This window comes from Scomber scombrus, chromosome 12 (assembly GCF_963691925.1).
Source record: "Scomber scombrus chromosome 12, fScoSco1.1, whole genome shotgun sequence".
NCBI classification, from domain to species: Eukaryota; Metazoa; Chordata; class Actinopteri; order Scombriformes; family Scombridae; genus Scomber; species Scomber scombrus.
Genome location: NC_084981.1, coordinates 1,360,001 through 1,380,284, shown reverse-complemented (window position 1 = coordinate 1,380,284; position 20,284 = coordinate 1,360,001). Strand labels below are relative to the sequence as shown.

Below are 20,284 nucleotides of genomic sequence, written 5' to 3'. Positions count from 1 at the left end.
CTTAAACTAACCATAAGTTAAAAGACATAATATTGTTACTTTTTAATTACCAGACTCTCTGCTGCAGTTGTGACCTAAATGGTGCACAGTACTTAATACTAAAAAAAAAACCAAAACATGAACATCCAAAGGTTCAATTTATAGGTCTGCACTTGTGTACTGAGGTATATAAATAAAGAATGGCACATACATACACACACTGTGCTGATTGGTAAGTATCACTCTGGCTAGGTGATGTAATCTGGTGATGACATCATCGTCATAGTGAAACAATGCACTGCTTACACGCCTTTTTTACAATTTTGGTGATAAGGTAGCCAGTCATTCCACACATACCAGGCCAGAAATCTCACTCTGCTCTCGTTCCTCTGCTTAAACTCAGAGAGTCACTTTCCATTTCCATCTTTTCGTCACTCTACTGACACATTTTCTCATGTTCCTTCTCCACAGATTCCACACATTGCAAGCAGACTATTAATAGAGAGTAGGCGCTTCTTGAGAGGAAGGGATATTACCTTTGAACAGCCATAGAAATACCATCTGTCATCTACCCCACTATGAAGACAGCAAGCAGCATGGTGGAAGTAAAGCATCATTTCTAGGTTACATAGCAACGAAAAATGTAACGAAGAAACAACCTGCTCATCCAGGTGCAGCCATTTTTAGTCATGCATGTGGTATATTTCTATAGATGACAATGTCGGTCTATCGGCCAGTTGGTCCACCACTTTGGTCCAAACTAAAATATCTCAACAAGTATTAGATGGATTGCCATAACATTTTGTATGGATGGTCACAAGTGTTACTTGTAGCACCACCATGAGGTTAGTGTTTGTGGTGAGTAAAATATCTCAACAAATATTAAATGGATTGTTATGGAATTTATTACAGAATTTCCAGTTCCCAAGAGCATACATTCAAATGAAACAAACTGGATGCTTGTTTTGTGTATTGTATGTATATTCTGTATTCCCTAACCTTGGTCCTATTCTCATTAAGTGGTGACACACAGATTATTTATTCTGAACTTGTCACCTTGTTTTCTCGAATCCATGTTTGGAACACCTCTGTTTACGCAGGCTCCTGATTGTAATATGTGCAGAACGTCCACAGCTGTCCATACACATGTGGCAACCATAACATGGCCTTAATATGGTAAACAAGGGTAGAGAACAAATGCTAGTGTTTTCAGTGTGAGCATAGTTGAAAGCTATAAAAGCTGCCAAAGCATCACTATGTTTAAGTAAATGATGCCTGTAGACTCTTAAGATGTATTCACTATTCACACTTCCATTATTGTGAAACTAATTATATCTCACAGGTGCTCCACAAATTATGTTTTTGACTCTTCGGAGCTGTGCAATAACAAATTGGCCTCTTATTAAGTCCATGCAGAGCAGAAAGATGCTTGATGACATATATGTAGCACACATGGCCTGCTTCTCCCTGCTCTCCCTGAAACCAACACTCTGCCATCCTCCCTATATATTGAAGGGAACCCACAGAATGTTGGTGTGGGGAGGAGAACAAATCTGACAATCCACACAAACCTGTTTTTGGACGACCTCTTCCATTAAGTCATGCTTCAGAGCATTCCCTGGTTCATGCTTCTGCCATAAATCCAAGTAACACAGACTGCAAGACTAATTCCCTCCAATTTCTGCACAAACTTTGCTTAAAATCTCAGAAAACCTATTTAGAATTTCAAGTCATTACATTGGAATGTAATTTTACTATGGTTTGGTGTTTAATTGATATATGTGACATTTATTCTTGTAGTAATAACTAATGTCAGGATAACTACTCTTAAATCTATATCTGGTATGATATGCAAGATATGTCCAAATTTGAGTGAAAAACCTGTCAAGAACAGTCAAGACTTGCTATAACTGAAGCTTGCATCATGTCTGAGCCAGAATATTTGACTGGATTTTGCTTGTAAAGTAATGGTGACAGGAAGATTTCAGAGTTTTTTAAAGTCATTGCAATGTGATGTTCTATACACATGTCCAAATTCTGCATTCACTTGAAAAAGCTCTTAATCATCAATTAAAAAAATAACTTCACAGCAAGCTGAAATGCAGTCTTTCACTGCACTCTTGGGTTTAAACGTTTCAGGTGTACTTCACCTCTGATTAAAACCAGTATGACTCAAGGTTATGGTTGGGTGTAGTCAGAAGTATGCTCTGCTGCATCTATAACCACTCCCAACAATGTGTCATAGTGGTGTTGTATGTGATAGATTGCTTAGATTACAGCTATTCAATCTGTGCTAAGATTAATTCCAGGAGCCTTATCATGTGGAAACAAAGAAGTGAGTGAGTGAGTGAGTGAGTGAGTGAGTGAGTGAGTGAGTGAGTGAGTGAGTGAGTGAGTGAGTGAGTGAGTGAGTGAGTGAGTGAGTGAGTGAGTGAGTGAGTGAGTGAGTGAGTGAGTGAGTAAACCACTGGAGATAATAAAAAACAAGGTTTCTTACCTGGCCCACAGACTGTGTGGGGGGAACAGGGCCTGGGCCAGCAGACACTGGTATAGGTACAGACAAACCATGTGACCAGCAGTGAAGAAGCCCACCATCACACACAGTGCATTAAAACCCAGGTGACTGATGGGAAGGTGATATGCCCACCATGTGCACACGCCAATGAAAAGCAGGAAGTAGATGGCTGAGAAGGCCGAGGGCTGTGTGATGCCTGGGAAGAAAAAGATATCAGAGGCAGACAGTTAATATGTACACATTACTAATACAAAGACAAGCAACTTGTATTCTTAAAAATGTAGTATTTGTTTTAAATGGATAAAAGCAAATAAGGCTTTGTTCACACAGCCTTATTAGTAGGTTTTGTTTTATTATAATTGGACATTTCTTGTGTGTATGTGACAATTGTCAATGTAAAAACAACAAGGTGACATTACAGTTAAAGATGGCAAATGGCATTGTGTTCCATATTATTATTAGAGATTATTAGAGATAAATATGTATGTCACAATCAAATCCAAATGAAGGCTGACAGGAGACTTCATATAATGACAATCATGATCATCAGCCTTGTTAATGAGAGGTTTGGTACAGTGGAGCAGGGTGGTACCAAGGGCCAGTACACCTCCACCAAGATCCACAGGGCAGTAAATCATGCAGCTGAGACATGAAACTGCAACATTTGATAAAATGGTGTTTGGGACACCATAAGAGATGTCCCAAACCCATACACAGACTGTTTAAGATACTGAGGTATGGAGGAGGTTGAAGGAAGGTTTTCTGAATGAGAACTCAATGAACATTAAGCAGTTTGGTACCATCTCGCTGCTCAGTGTCAATGAAAAGATATTCTTCAGTTTTGTTGCCTGACGGCTGACAGAGTATCTCCTGAAGAATCTGTACATCAACTCCTCTGTGCAGGAAGGAAATGAATCTGATACAAATACAAATCTTTCCATCACTCATTTGTCATGAATCTGTGGTAGTGGTCTATCATAAATCATGGTGGAAGCACTAATAAGAACATCTGGAGATTCATTGAGGCCAAACATCTAAAGACTGGATTGACCACTAAATTAAATTAAGTAATCTAAATTTAGAGGTGGCATATCACCAGTTAACAGTATTTGAAAGAATTGCAAGAATGTTTTCTTTGTGAAATGGTATAGGTATGTTATATAGTTCCTACCAGCTAAAGCCAGCAGGCTGATGGCCAGGATTCTCCCCAGGTCCCTCAGAGCTCTCCGGGCAGTGGCCTTCAGACGCTCGGCCAGCTGCTTGGCTTTGGTTGCTGTTGAAACTTCTTCATCAGGGTCACCAGGTGATGACCTCTCTTCTTCATCTTCATCTCCTGACGCTGCCTCCTCTTCATCTTCTGTAGTTTTGTCTGGTGGATCATCTTCTAGCTGAGATGATAAGAAGGAAAACATTTTTTTTTTAAAACAGTGATTGTCACATGTTTAATTAAAATTCTGTATGTTTTTCTGCAGTTCCAGAAAGTGTAGGTGCAATGACTGCATGTAAATACATTTCTATGTAGATCAGTGAAACATTTTGAGCTCCTTACTGGTAAAACTCTGTCATAGGCATTCAAGTGTCTATTAATAGCAGTCTAATATGTCATCACATCAATGATTATGACATTGATAGACATTCTGGATAAAGTGGATCATTTCTTATGTTCCAGTGTTAAAAACGACTGAAATACATACAACAGAGAGAACTGGGATACTATTGTTTCCATAACATCAGAAAATAGAAATCCCTAAAGATGCAACACAATACAAAGCCTACCTTAATAGAACCATGTTTGCTCAGAATGTGTTAGAAAAGGGCAACACATGAACATACATGTGTATAATATGTGCACCTGCAGAGAAAGACTGTTTGTCTGGATAATTACAATCAGGTTTATCTTCATAAATCTTGTATATGTGTAAAAAGCATCACTGTATGCTGATTTCCATGTCTTGGGATTTATAGAAACCAAATGAACATGAGCATTTATGGTGTGTGTTTTTAATAGAAACAACATAAGAAATGATAAGTTGCTTGTATACTATAGTGTTTGGTATGGTTTTTATCCACATTAAAGGAATGCTGTATTTACCTGACTTTGCTTCAGCCTGCTGAGCAACACAGCTGACAGAGCATTCCCAAACACTGAGGCCAGATGGCATGTAGTGATAGACATTTGTTACACTGATATCATACTTCTTTTTTTTTTAGATACCTGCATGTGTACAACACTGTAGATTAAAATAAATAAATTGGTTATATAAGTTTGTACATTTGTTTTTTTTTGGTGTTTTTTTTTTACTTCTGTAGGATTTCATTTATGATGCAGTATATATGGAGTTTATGGGACACTGAACACAGACACAGATTGTACGACTTTTTTGTTACTACATGTCAGTATAAAAGGTTTACAGATGCAATACTTTAGAAACATTATCACAACATGCTGTAAGTCCAACTAGGGTAAAAATAGAACCCAACCCCCGCCCCCCTCCTAATGTACAATAGCCAATATCCAAAGATTTGTATACATTATTCCAATATCCTTGTGAATGTAAAAATACAGTTGCACCAGTAAAACATTCATGTTAGGCAGTGACAGGTGAGACAATCTTTCTTATTGCTGAGACAGAAATATCACACTAACTACCCCTCTGACCAAACTCTACTGCTGTGTGCCAACGTATCAAATCACAGAAGTGAGTTGGGAACCCTCTTAAATATCCCAATGCATCAGTCATATGAACTGATTATTCCTCTGGTGTGTGTCAACATGATGAATCTTCACACTCTATTTAGCTCTAGTGTGGTATCCACCAACCCCCGAGGGAAAAATCAGACTCTTTAGAAGCTAAATGTTCCACTATGTTCACCAGCTAGTCTCTAAATGTGTCTGTCTGCTGTTTGGTGGTAAGCATGGAGTGTGCAGTGGGTCACTGAAAAAAGTGACCCTTTCAGTTTCAAGCTTCAGAGGCTGAGACTGTAGAGAATGTGCATACAGAGAGCTGGAAGAAGAAACTGCAGACAGTGCCATTACACTCTGCTGCTAGAGCATTTACAACTTTAACTATCATACCAACTCTTAAAACTTCCACTAAAAAATGTGGTTTATTGAGATTCAATTATCTTCCCTGTCCTCTGACCCATATCTGTATTGTTTGTTTGGGTGGTTGTCATAGAGACAGACAAGCATGAACCTGAGAAAGGTGCATGAACACACACAAATCAGACAGACTGTCATCCTTTAATATGTTATGAAATTGTCATGAATTCATGGTTTTGGAATCTCTGTGTTTTTATTCTCTTGGTTTCCTGTGTTATTCTGCTGTTGTCCAGACCTTCAGGTCATTTGGTTTTGCTTCTTTCCATTCTTTGGATTGTCGGTTGGAAGAACTGCCTTGCATTATTGATTAGATGATGGTATTGTGTACTTGGGTTTATATTCATGTTTTTTCTTAGATGCTTTAATGCAAGCTGTGTGGTATAAAAAGTATTGAGTTTGCCTTGGTTTTGGTTTTCGGTTTGCTCCGTGTTTCCCTTCTGTGTTCCTGCAATTCTCTCTCAGCCGGTTTTTCCTCCACACCTGCCCTGCATCACATTCATTAGCCCTTCCCTCCTGTCAATGGGTACATCTCAAGTGTCTTAAACTGCATCTTTTCCTCTGTTTATACCTGGCATCAACATGCATCTCTGGTGATCCCATCACAAGTGGACAGCTGAGACACATTATGTAATGAATACTGAACCTGGATTATCTTGTTCATGGGCAAAGGAGTTATGATGAAAAAGCAGATTTGAAATGAAATCAAAGTCCCACAATGACTCACTGTTGTAATGTTGGCAGCAGCCACCATTTCTCTGTTCTTGACCAATCTGCTGCAGAGGACTGTGGTTACCAAGGCAACCACACAGACCCCCAGGTCAGGACACACGAGGCGTGACACACTCCAAGGATCATCCAAGAGAAGCCTATAGGGCGCGCACACACACACACACACACACACACACACACACACACACACACACACACATACACGCATATATGGAAAGGTTAAAGGAGCAGTGTGTAAGATGTAGTGGCATCAAATGGTGGGGTTACAGATTGCAATCAATGAATACCCCTCCCCTAATCCTCGCCTTCCAACCATGTAGGAGAGACTTAGAAGAGGTTCAGTAGCTGCGAAACCCACGAAAAATGCAAAGGCCTTCTCTAGAGCCAGTGCACATCTATGTAGATATAAAGGGCTCATTCTAAGGTCATGAAAACACAACAATTCTTATTTTCATGGGATTATACACTAATTAAAACATACTATATTCCATATCTGTCAATCCCTTCCACTTGATGCCACTAAGTTCTACACACTGTACCTTTAAATGACCTTTCCTGTATGTGTGATGAAGCTAAAAATCTAAAAGTCATATTAAGTTATTAAGTTTATTATATTACTTTGCACATAATAATGTTGTTCCTATTGTTCCCCAGGCTTCCTATTAATAGAGATTTTACAGCTGTGTATTTCTCCCATTTGTACTTTCTGCTGTTGCAGTTCTTGGCTTGTACACTATACAGTGTGTTCAGAATATTATGTTTATTCAGTGTATATATATTTATAGTTATCACCACATAGTTATTACCACACTGGGAGCAAAAAAGATTAATCATTGATTAATTTATTGATCATATTAAATAAATAGGCAAACAATTTGCAAGACATTGGCACTGATAATTAATGTCTACTGTAGTCATGCAGATTTGTTTCCATACCTGGACAGTCCTATATGTCTGGTTATGCTGTCCCATTGTGAGCAGTTATCTCCGATGGCTAAGTTGAGAGGAGGATAGGTGTAGAGTACCGTCTGGAAGCAGATGTGAGCCAGTACAAACAGTAGACTTGTACAGAATACTGCTCTGATGAAACGGCCCGTGTGACCTGGAGCACAAAGAGACAAGAGAGGGATGAGATCAAGTCAGAAGAAATTTTATTTAATTTGCTGTCAAGCACAAGTTTTAGTTTAGAAAATATTGTTTCTCCAAGTCAGAAGAGAGGATTTGTTGTGACTTGTATGAAAATGTGTTCCCAATTATGGAGAATGAAGCTTTATTTTGTATCGTTACATGAGCAAACTTATTGGGTTAATGCAGGCAGTCTGCATGATGGATGATGACAGCCAATGAGATGTACTGAAAGAGACGGAATATGCAAGCACATGTCAGTGAACATGCATCAATCAAGTTTTCCTCTGCAGAGAAAGAGAAAGAGTTCCAGTTAAGCAGAGCTGACGCCTCACTGTCATTCCTCCATGATGTTCTCTTCAGTCTAGCACTGGGTTTGTAGACCTGAACCACTGCACAACCAACCCTCCGCTAACAGGATTCATTTCATCAGTTTAATCTCTTTTTCTTTCAGCACATAAATAGGTGTAGAAAAGGTGCCTTCCAACAACTTCAAAGTGAAAGTGTTGATCAAGGTAAAAATCTGACTTGGGATGGTCTCAGAAAAAAATCATGGTGGTGAGGAGGAGGACGTTCTATACAAAATATAAAGAAAATCCAGCTGTTACTTTTGAGATACTTTGTATGCTGCAAAAAAAAAAAAAAAAAAAAAAAAAAAAAAAAAATATATATATATATATATAATTATATATATATTATAAATTAGTCAACTGATTGTCACCACCACACTGTTTTACTTTTTCAACTGTAAAGATACAGTCCGTTCTTGTTGTTACAGAGTGATGTTGCTGTCTGTAATACATCTTTGGTGGAGCTCACAGAGAACATGTTAAACAGCCTACTCTCCACTCTGCTCCCCTCACTGTCAGTTCCACTTAAAGAGGTTTTGGATCAGTATCTTCATTCTCCAAGAGATTCAACCACACCTCTTGTATCTCTCCCCGGTGTGAATGATGTCTCTGTCCCTTGTGTGTATGGTTTCCTTGTCTCTCCCTCCTCTTTTTTCCACATTGAAAGTTTTTTTTTCTTTTATTCATATAGACGATGTTGTATTACTGCACAGATTGTAAAGCCTCCTGAGGCCAACTTGTGATTGTGATATGTGATTCTACAAATAGAATTGACCTGACTTAGGCCTTGGGCGAAGTACTTATGAACAGACTGTAAAATAGCTACAGCTGATGTAATCTGCTGTTGATGATACTGGAGAACTGATGGTCACCACCAGTTAACTGAGTCACTCTACTTGGCAGTTTTCTACATTGCTCTTTGGTATTAACAAGAGAGATAAAAGATCAGACTTGAAAATAAGATAACATTTGATGAAATTTGTCTTGGGCTAAAAGTGCCAAATACAAAAATCTGGGTAGTTTATAAACTTGGAGAAAGATGCAAAAAGGAAACAGCTACTTGTTAATCCTGTGAAATAATCATGATTATAATCATAAAGGCAACACTTTACAATACATTCACATTACTGTGAGTAGTTACTAAGGAACAAGTGAGGAATAAATCAGTAATGACCTGATAACTGATGAATTTTGGTCATAAGTAGTATCTAAATGATGAATTAAGGGGTATATAATAGATGATGATGCTTGCAGACGGTATATCAATGACTCATTATAGGATGGCATCAGGAAATGTAGCATATGCGGTAAAAAAAAAAAAAAAAAAAAAAAAAAAAAGTTTGATGATGGTTTTCTTCATTTAGTGGAATGTTAACATTGATCAAATATAATGATGCTTAACATGATGATTGTTTGCTTCTCTCTTGTAAGTCTCTGGGACCAAGGACGGAAAAGTTAAGATGCTGAGATGTTATAAATATGTAAACACTTTGTGTTCAGGCTTATTGTCTTTTCACACAGTTCCATGAACAGATATTTCAGCTTGATTACACTGTTACATTTTCTGTTTATTACATTTATTTTAAAGCATCTCCATCACTAATGATACTGAATATAACACAGGTGTGAATGTTAATGTATATGTGATCTAAATGATGATTTCAATACTTCACCTCCTGTCTCTGATTTTAAGGAAGTGTAAATTCCCCAGTAAAACTCTGAAGCTGCTTTAATTGTAAGATGATGTACCACTTTAACTGAAGGGGCACAAAAAGAGTAACTATTGTTTAAAGTGGCGATAATCAATATTTCCATTTCCATTTGCCTCAGTAGTTGGTAGAGAACAAAAAACTGTAATACGAAAGTGATATTGGACTGATATTCAGCAGGTGGACAGAAACACGACTTCAAATGAATGATAATGAATGATAACTGCTGGATGTGGAAATAGGCAGCTGTTTGCTATCAAGTTCAACAAAGTGACTTAAAGGGTGATGAAATGTCAGTGCTGTGTTTACACTGACCCCAAGCAGCCCCAAAAAGAAGTTATTGCAGGTTTAAGTATATCAGTACTGATATCTAGATATTTATGAACTAATCTAAAACTATTTCATGATTTAACTCCCAGTCCTTTTTCTAGTGACTGATTATTATCTACTATACAGTCATTAATATCATAACTGTGCAAGAACTCCAATTGCATGTACTGTATTGTAGTGTCACCATGACAGATGCCAACACGAGTTCACAGGGCCCATGCAGATGTCTTCATACATGATAGATTATGATAGATTATCAAAACTTTTATCATTTCATTTTCTGATTACATAAATATATGAACTAATCCTGTAAGCTGTACAACAAAATTTTGGTCCAGAGGAAAATGATCTCTACAGGAATGTTTAGAGAAGTTACTGAAGCCAGATTATAAATAGCAAATATTCTGTTCAGTAATGGTTTTACTTTGCATAGTGTTGGACAGAGTGATAAACGTCTCCGTCCTCAGACACCACTCACAATGTTGAGACAAAAGTAGACCTGTATGAAGTGTTAAACCCTGACTGAAGCCTGAGAACCACAGTCAGATCTACCATTTCTAATCAGACTGTAGCCAGCATATAAGGATGTTCACACATTACGTCTCTGTGCAAAAATAACTGCAAACACCACTTCCTCCTCAAGACCACTGTGATCTTTTGTTCTTTGGTGCTTTCACCCTCTTTCTCTCCTAACCTCACACACACACACACACACACACACACACACACACACACACACACACACACACACACACACACACACACACACACACACACACACACACACACACATACACACACGTTTTGACACTTTCACACTATTCTGTAGTCAAACATGTGTTGCTAGGCAACACAGATGCTCATCTTTCTGTTTTTATCCCACTTGGACATTTTAAACAATTACTTAAACAATCCAAATCTGAACTGCACATGTTTTCAATGACCCCCCTCATTTTTAAATTGCTTTTACATGTGTTATATGTAAATCTGTTTTGTTTTGTTATGTTGGCCTGTCTTGTCATCATGTCTTTCTTCCGTGTTATTTTTGTTCTTATCAGTCTTGTCATCAATGTTTCTGTGTAACTTGTCTATTTGTTGCCCCAGGGCTCCTTTGTAAAAGAGATGTTAATATCTCAATGTGACTTCGCCTGGTTAAATAAAAGATAAATAAAATGTTTTTAAAAATGTGTCTGACACCATTGTGGCAATTAGAGGCTTGTGTTGACTGGAGGTAAACATTTAACCACAGCCTCTGTTTAAACCTCATATTCAGTCCCATTGATCATAACTCTGACATGACATAATTCCACGTGGCTCACACTCACACTCACACTCACACTCACACTCACATTCTCACACTCACATTCTCACACAAACACACACACACACACACACACCTCCACCAGTTGTCTGCGGTTTATAACCACTGTTGTGTATGACTGCTTGCCTTACTGTAGTTGTATGACAGATGCTTATGTTTGAAGTGTTATTGATTTATAATTGATACTGCTAAGTATCAATAAGTATTAAGTTAATAAATTCTGTTGTGTATTCAAAGAGAAGTTGACATACTATGATAGTAGCTTGGTAATGTTGCTCAAATTCAAAGCTTCACTGTTCATCTTACAAATGTCAACGTTCCACAGCAGTGACATTTTTAAGTGAACATCCCTTTTTGTGACTGCATTCACTTTGTGGTGCTCTGTTATTATTAATTCATATTAATCATTTTATTGATTAGTCGTAATTAATTATGTGTCTTTGATCATTATTAACTATTGCTAATATTTTAACTAACCCCTACTGAGCCTCAACAACACTGCAGGAGGACTTGATGAAGATTGATTTCTCATGTCATGTGTCCAAAAGGTGAGAGTCCCGATCCCAGCTTCACTTCTATTGAATGCATTCCTCTAGTCCTGCTGGGAAGGCCAAAATTTGCCATTCTGTCTGAGTGTATGCTTCCTGCAGCACAAACACATGACACATAAAGGTGTGGAGATAGCTGTAACAGGATGAGGTGTGTATGAGTAGAGTTAACCACAATAAAGTTGTGATGAAACCTGTGACAGACTGGCAGTAGATCCACAGTGGAAGAGGCTTTCAGCAGCCTCATAAATAAACAAGGTCCTACCCCATCAATTCTGAAGCCCCACTGTGGCAGCTGTAGTACAGATATAACATACAGCAGGCTTAGCTCCCTTTCAGATCACACATGTAGCATAGGGAGGAAACTATAAAACGGAATAACTGTATTGGAACTAACAACCCTAAAAACTATCCCATGAGACAAAGAAACGCAGCTAAATTGAGAAGCTGAAACTAATCTTTGGTTTAACACAATTAATCAGTGATCAAAAAAGTTGCCGAGTAATTATCTGTCAATTGACAAATCTATTCACTGACAAATCATTTAAGCTCACAACTGCAGTGACTTGAGGTGAAGGGGAGAGAAATCATATTCAAAATAAACACATATGGTATTTTTCCACTTGGCTCAAAGTTGACACTGCCTGAGCAAAGAGAGTCACAATGGTGGAGTCCGAGCAGCTTCCTCTGCCACTGTTTGTGTTTCCAGACCAAACCTCTCTGGACCTCAGAGACACTCACACACAGCTACATCCATTCTTTATTTCTGTCTGAGCAAGCCCACTTATGTGTGTCCTTGTTTGTCCGTGCAACCGTGTTTACGTCTGTGTGTGTGTGTGTGTGTGTGTGTGTGGTGGGGGGACAGACAGAAACAGACAGGAATTACTGTACAAATATACTGTACAAAAGCAGTGACAGTTGTTGCATCTATTTCCTGATTTCCTCAGGAGTCTACATTGAGGCCTGTAGCTTCTAAAATCTTTATTGTTGACATATTGGCGCAAAACAGTCACGTTTTTTCCCATTTTTTACTTTTTTTTAATTTGCTTTTAAAAAACACAAAACAGAACTTTTGTTATGTTTCTGTTCAGTTCTTCAAATCACCACCAGACTCTTGGAACATTTGAAGTAGTAACATTATCTCTAGACTTTCTATTGTGTTCAACTGATGTCAGTCACACAACTGTCTAAAGGCTTCTGGTAGTTGTAGTTAGATCATCATCATTAGTCATTAGATCAGTAAGACATTCTCCTGTCTTATCCCTTGCATGGTCTCTTGGGGCTGGAGCCTATCCCAGCAGCCCTCAGGTGGGAGGTGATGTACAGTACATGCTGCAGAGCTATATAACAGTCTATACCAGGGCCAACACAGTTCAACCATTCACACTTATGAGTTATTCAGAGTATCTAATTCACCTAACTTGAATGTCTTTGGGCTGTGGTAGGAAATATTTACATTTACACTTTAGATGACTTTAATCCAAATCGCCTTAGAAGTGTTTGAGGACAATGACTCAGAGGAGCGGTATTTGGTACAAATTCTCTAGTAGCAGACCAGGTCCAAGTGCAATTAGAAAGAGCTCTAGAAACTAGGATGTGGGTGCACCCAGAGGACCTGAGGGAGGACCCCACACAGACACAGGGAGTGCATGTAAAGTCAGAAAGCCCTAGAGAAAGACAGGCGAGCAGAGTTTGAACCCCGCAGGACCCTTCTTGATGTGACACAACAGTGCTGACCACTGACCACCACACTGATCTACACCATTCTCAAAAAAGCAAAGCTCTGTATAATTCACTCAAGCACCCTGAAGCATCCCAAAAGACATTTAGACAGTCTGAAAATGGAGAAGGGTTCATTTTGGAAAGTCCAACTACTAGTCCCAACTATTCTATGTAATGATTGGACAGGCCTGTATAGCTACATAGTAAATAGTCCAAGCTCCCACTATGCAAATATGTAAATACTGTTCTTATTGTAATGTAAACCACACGGGCAGTGATGTGGAGGTGTTCTGCATTCAGAAAAGAGATGGGAGGAGTGTGACCATGAGTCCTGAAAAAAGTCCAGGTCAAATAGGGAACATTGCTGGGTTCATTTATCAGTTACCATTGAAGCCTTTGACAAGTTCAAATGTAGTCCTAAGACTGTTTCAGACTGACACACAATGCTTGTGCAATAATGAGGTTCCACACCCTTCACCATGGCTGCAGCTGGGATTAACAGTATCACATTTTCACACCACCATTAATGTGGCTCAATATATCATGGTACACTATTATCAAGATATATATGACAATTAGAGCTGGAACATAATGAAATGACTTCACACTGTCCTTAGATGTACAAGAACTAACAAACAATGATAAGTACAACTTTGCAAAGGATTCATGTAAAATAAAGTTAAAAGAGCCATGAATAAGTACAGGTGTGTTGTTTACAGTAGGCTTCTACAAGCTACTGGCACTGCTTGCTCCTGTGCATACTACCTCTGCAGTAATAATGTATTACCTTTATATTATGATGCTGAATGTCTTAAAGCTGGAACTGACCCATGACGGAAAAACATCTCTCTCACATTAAATGGATACTCTCTGCTTACCATTGCAACTCAACAACTACTGATCACACCTCAATAGGTTATGTAGCAACTTTTAATTTTTTAGCTTTTAATTGCAAATAAATGTTGCTGGAACCACACAGACAAGGAGCCTGGTTCACTGGACCTGCTATGGTTGTTTAACCATTATAAAGACTACAGAAGCCCTAAGAGGCAAGTGTGAACAAAATATTTCAGATCCAATTTCTAACTAATTAACTTCTCTCCTGTGTTTATGAATTAAGAACAGGTGGGAAAAAAAGGTTTGCCAGCATCCATTGTAGTTCATTTTTGGTCATCTCTGAAAAACACGTGAAACAAAAAAGCTGTGGTGCTTTTGGTGCTGTCATCCGTTTCCTCTCTTACTAACCACACACACACACATACACACACTCACACGCATATTGGAGCAGATAGCAGAAGCAGAGCTTAGCGCCGTCACCAAGATATCTTATTATCACATGTTGGCAGATGCTGTTAGCTGTTATCTCTGCTCAGATCTCACAGCCATATCCTTTAAACCAGAACTATTGGATGACATATTCCTCCACATGCGCGCACACACACACACACACACACACACACACACACACACACACACACACACACACATACACGTGCCATACGGTTACTCATTTAGAGTTTCTTTATTGCAATATTTAAGCACAATAATCCCCAAATTCATCATTTTGAATTCATCATTTTGAACTATTAATGTTTCGGAAATGTAAATGTTTGGAAATTGATTTTTCTTGTGACTTGCCAAGTATGAATTCAGTTGTGGTTTGTTAACTGCTCTCAGTGTGTAGTGGTTAGTAAGCATGAATAAACTACAGTGAAGGACAGTCAAACACTAGAACCAAAGTTTATTCTTTTTTAGGAGTGAAAAGCCTTTCTTGCATTCTATGGACTCTTTGACCCAATTTTTTTTTTCCAATGTTGGAACTTTTACCACATTTTCTCCCAATGAGGAATGGTTCTAAGAGGAAAGCTACAGGAGTCTTGTACATTATGAGTGTATAGTGAATGTTTGAACTTGTGCCAGTTGTTGAGTAATCTCAAATCCTAAAACTGTCTTCATTCAACTCAGAGCCCAACAGAGTGGCTTCCTATTAGTCACTTAAAGTCTTTCCCTGTTCAGCTTGCACAACTTTCTAGTGTGTGTGTGTGTGTGTGTGTGTGTGTGTGTGTGTGTGTGTGTGTGTGTGTGTGTGTGTGTGTGTGTGTGTGTGTGTGTGTGTGTGTGTGTATGAGCACGTGTGTGTGCATGCACGTGTCAGGGTCTTGGCAAGCCAGTGGGTTTTCCATAAGGGGAAACCCCTCGTCCCCCTGCCTTCTACCCCTACTGATTGACTATCCTCCCATCAAAATAAAAGCTCCTATGTGTATTTGGATTACGACAGAGTACGAGAGAGGGGGGGGGGAGACAAAGAGGAGATGACTGAAAAAGAAAGCAAAAAGGAAATAAGAGATACAGACAGACTTTTGCCCTACCAGCTACTGGGACTAAGTTTCATAATGACAGCAGGCAAAAATGCAATTTTAATTTCAACACTGACATTTCTGGTGAAATGACCCACACCCATAAAATTATAGTCTTCACCTTTGGTGAACTGTATTTGTCATTTTAATGTTGAACTATTGAACTTGCAGATTGAAACATTTTACCATTACACAACATATGCAGTTAATACAAAGTAAAGTAGTGTGATGTGATGTTTCAGTATTAATAGAAAATGGTTTAACTGAAGAGAAAAGTTAGCCTGTGTTTGACTGCATTCATACACAGAGACAAAAGCCCCAATAGAAGTGTCTGATGGAAACTATGAGGAGAAACTAGAGTCTCTGGGAGGTTTCAAATTACTTTCTTAGTCTACTGTCTTAGTATACTTATTCTGTCCAGCTAATCTCACACAGATATACACATACACACTCCACATACACACACCTCCACTGTCAGTTTACGGACACTGTTTGTGGCCATGACATATTTACATATGCAAATGTCTGTAAGTATGCACAGAGATAAAGCAACATGCTGAGGTTGGAATTATAGATACACATGTCTGCTGGGGTCTACACAGCAAAATGTGTTATGGATAACAATAGGTCACAATAGATCTCAACAGTTCTTTATGCAGACCTATTTTTGGCATGTAAACACCTGAGCGACACCTGACTATTTTTTAACATAGTGTCTCTCTAACTGTTAAGGGCTCAGGTGAGTCAGAGGATGAAAACCTCTGTCTCATTTAATGACTGATTCACAGAAACACAATGAATTATCCACATTATTATTATTATTATGATCATCATTATTATCATCATTATTAATTAACAGTGTATTGAACTCAATACATGTACACTGAGTCACCCCTGAAACAGTTCTTATAAATCACAGTCTGTGTCAAATCTGTGTGTGACAAAATCTTTGAAACAGATCCAGATGTTTGACTTAAAAGATGACTTGTTTCTGTTCTTTCCTACTCTCCTCCATCTTCACTGTCATGGTTATAGTATCTGACTATAAGCACTAATTACGTAGGGAGGTATTCAATATTGGGTAATCTCTTTCCAGACAAAGTATTGCAACATAGAATGTCACTATTACAGTACTTACATACTGTACCTCTCAGAGGCTGTATGAGATGTGCTATTTATGTTTCCAAAGTTTATCAAACTTTATAAAGTATCCACTGCTGAGTAACACGTGTGCCATTTCCTACACATCTACAGTTTAACAAAAAGCTTTTTAACTGAAAAAAAAAACCCATATTGAACTTGTAATGTTAACAGATTGCCTGTAGGTGTGAATGTGAGGATAATTGTCTGTGTATGTAATAGTCGTGTGATAAACTGTCCATGTCTGTAAGGATGGATGAAAGATACTTCTCATCCCAAACATTCATTTAATTCATTGATTTTAATCAGAGCATATAAACCAGTAATTGTCATTTTTCTAGTTTCTTGTTAAATGTTATTGCTTCTATGTTAGAGGTTCTATGTTGAAGTGGCTTGTTCTGAAATGTGCTGTATAAATAAACCTGCATTATAACAGCTTATGTTAAAACATTTTGTTTTAATGATATATGGGTCAATGACGTATAAGGATTTAGAACAACTCAATTGTAGAATAATAAAAACAAGCATATCTAATGCAGTAGTTCAAACATTCAGAATGTTGTGTATCTGAACATTCATATTATACATTTGAAATTAGGTGATTTTAGTGGGTTTTTCAAGATTAATTGGCACTGGCCTTAAAAAGAGTCATGTGGTGTGACCATGATTCATCTTGAAATAAATCAATTTACTTAACACGCTTCACATGTTTTCTTACAAGTTTTCAGTAATATAAAGTGTTTGGAAACAAAGTATTTGAATTTTTTTTAAATTTTTGTAAATGATGATCTTTTATTTATATAAGACATTTGGAGATGAATCATGGTCGCACCAAATGACTTTTTTTTCAGGCCAGTGCCAATTAATCTTGAAAAACCCACTAAAATCACTTTCACATTGTAATATGAATTGTCAGGTACACAACATTCTGAATGTTTGAACTACTGCATTAGATATGCTTGTTTTTTTTATTTAAAATTGAGTTGTTGAAAATCCTTATACGTCATTGACCCATATGCTAATTTTATGAAATAAGAAAGTGAAAATGATTTTATAACAAAGAGAAAATCCTAATGAGGAGCACTGTGGTAATGTAGTAACTACACTGTAGTAATGTTCAACCAACTGCCATGAGAGGTGTTGCTCCTGTATCAAGCAAACTGGTCAAACTGGTGAAACCCCCCCCCCCCCCCCCCCCCCCCCTCTCATTAAGACTTTAATGTAGAGGTAAACACTTGGCGAAAAACAAACACAAACCTAAATCTCACTGAAAATCCTTAAAGACAACATAAGAACATGCACATTTTCTTCCTCTGACAATAACCCAACTCTCCTGTCAGAGAGAGTAGTTACTACACCAGGAAGATACTCTCAGTCTCTCTCACTAGAATTAACAGCCCTCAGTTTGAAGTCCAGAGTTGCAGCTTATGGTGGGTGATTTATATAGCGTGGGCTGTTGCCTCTCACATTCTGGAAACACATCTGATACCTTGGACTGAGACTAATGATAGCTTCCTGGGAACACCAAGTAGTGCATGAGCTAATGTTAGCTACTGCTAACAGGGCAGGTGTCTTAATCAAGTGACATTATGCAATCATTGGTCAAACTATTGAGAGCAGCACATGACCCAACTGTCAATCACATCTGTCAATCAACACCCACACAGCAGACATCAAAGCTACTCTTCAAATCTTATTAACAGAGCAATCATTTCAAAAAATGAGAGGGTCTTTGGTGATTGAGAGCATAATGACACATTGAAAAAAAGGAGTAATAGTATTTCTAGAGAGCAGTTGACACTTTGAGAATGGGAGTCAGTTGAAACCAGCATCTAGTGCCCATCAGTTCCATTTTATGGTATGTCTGCATTGGCTTCAACTTCAAGCTGTGGCAGTTGTTGCTTGGTCTAATCTTAACATTGAACTGGTATGACAAGGTAATATCAAAACACAAACACCAGTCAAGTCCAGACTAACTCATGAAGTAAAATGATTTCCATCACAGTTTTTAATACATAAATTGGGATCTAAGGGGAAAACAGGGTGTCAGGTGCCATCAGAGAAAACACAAACAAAAATGTTCTTACCTCTGATAGTGTGTTTGTTGGGACACAGGAACCACGGCAGAAGCAGCACGTAGAGGAAGTAAACCAATGACAGGGCATTGTAGCGAAAAAGACAAGCTGCAAAGACAGAAAAACATATATTAATATTTACATATACTAGCATGGATGACTTTGATCTTGAGAGAGAGACATGTACACTTGTGGTATTTTAAAGAAATATTTCAGAATAAAGTATTCATGATACCATAAAACATTATTGACATTGTTGTCACTGTAATAGCATGTGCACAATCCCCTCCCAAAACCCTAACCCCTAACCAAGCAGGTGGTCTTGGTCTTACCTTGAAAGGCAGCTGGGTTCACAAGATCACGTGAGAATCCCCATAGGACACTTGAAGCCTGACAAGATGGAATCTCATGTGATCTTGTGAATTCAGCTGCCTTGCAAGGTAAGTGTGGTCTGTATGCAGCTGAGGTATCACATTGCTTGTGTGAAATCCAACCAATTACAAAAGAAACAATCAATTATCAAAAGTGTTATTTATTTTCTGTCGATTGACAAAATGATTAAATGAATCAAGCAGCCCAGCTCTAATCTGCACTTGAAGTTTAAGTTCTGTGGGTCTCAGCATGCATTTAAAATAAAGCCTGCCAAAGGGTGTGTCACTTTGTTAAAAAGCCATGTACAGAGTATTTAAGGCAGTTGTGGCCACAGTGCAGTTATTGCCAGACACTGCCATCATCTCAGCGCAGAGGGAGCACACATAGAGGGTAACTCTCCGGCTGCCTTCCTTCTGCATGCACAGTACAGGAGGGATTATATGAGATGTAAAGCTAGTTTTAAGGAATTAAGATGATCTTCCAAAACATTAAGACCTGGAAATAAATGTTATTTCCTCTTGTTAAATACATGCAGTGCATAGTTCACCTAGGGTTAAGGTCTGGATTCCACATCCTTTTTTGATCAGCTGCAATAACTTTATAGCTTTTGCAGTGTATTTACATATCACTGGGACAATAACAATGACATTCACATAAGTTTGACTCTAAAATTCTTCTGTGGCACAAGAAGTGGGCTATTTTTTTTCTTTTTGCTGTCACCAAGTGCTGCTCATGGAGGAATGTTGGGTCTCTGTAAATTAAAGAGTACAAAAGTGCCCTAACTTCTGCTGTGATTGGGCATATAAATAAAATGCAATTGAACTGAAGATTCTTCAGTGCATCAGTCAACATATTTGACCCTTATTGGTCTACCACACTGTACATCAACCAAGCGCGTCTCACATCCAC

General features: G+C 38.2%; 1 protein-coding gene across 1 annotated transcript in view; it reads right to left on the bottom strand.

The window, feature by feature from the left end:
* The window catches only part of piezo1 (piezo type mechanosensitive ion channel component 1 (Er blood group)), a 91,142-nt gene that overhangs the window by 43,734 nt on the left and 27,124 nt on the right, over positions 1–20,284 (bottom strand). Inside the window, 5 exon segments of the mRNA XM_062430204.1 lie at positions 2,477–2,690; positions 3,666–3,882; positions 6,322–6,463; positions 7,263–7,428; positions 19,016–19,111. Coding sequence (XP_062286188.1) covers positions 2,477–2,690; positions 3,666–3,882; positions 6,322–6,463; positions 7,263–7,428; positions 19,016–19,111 — 835 coding nt within the window.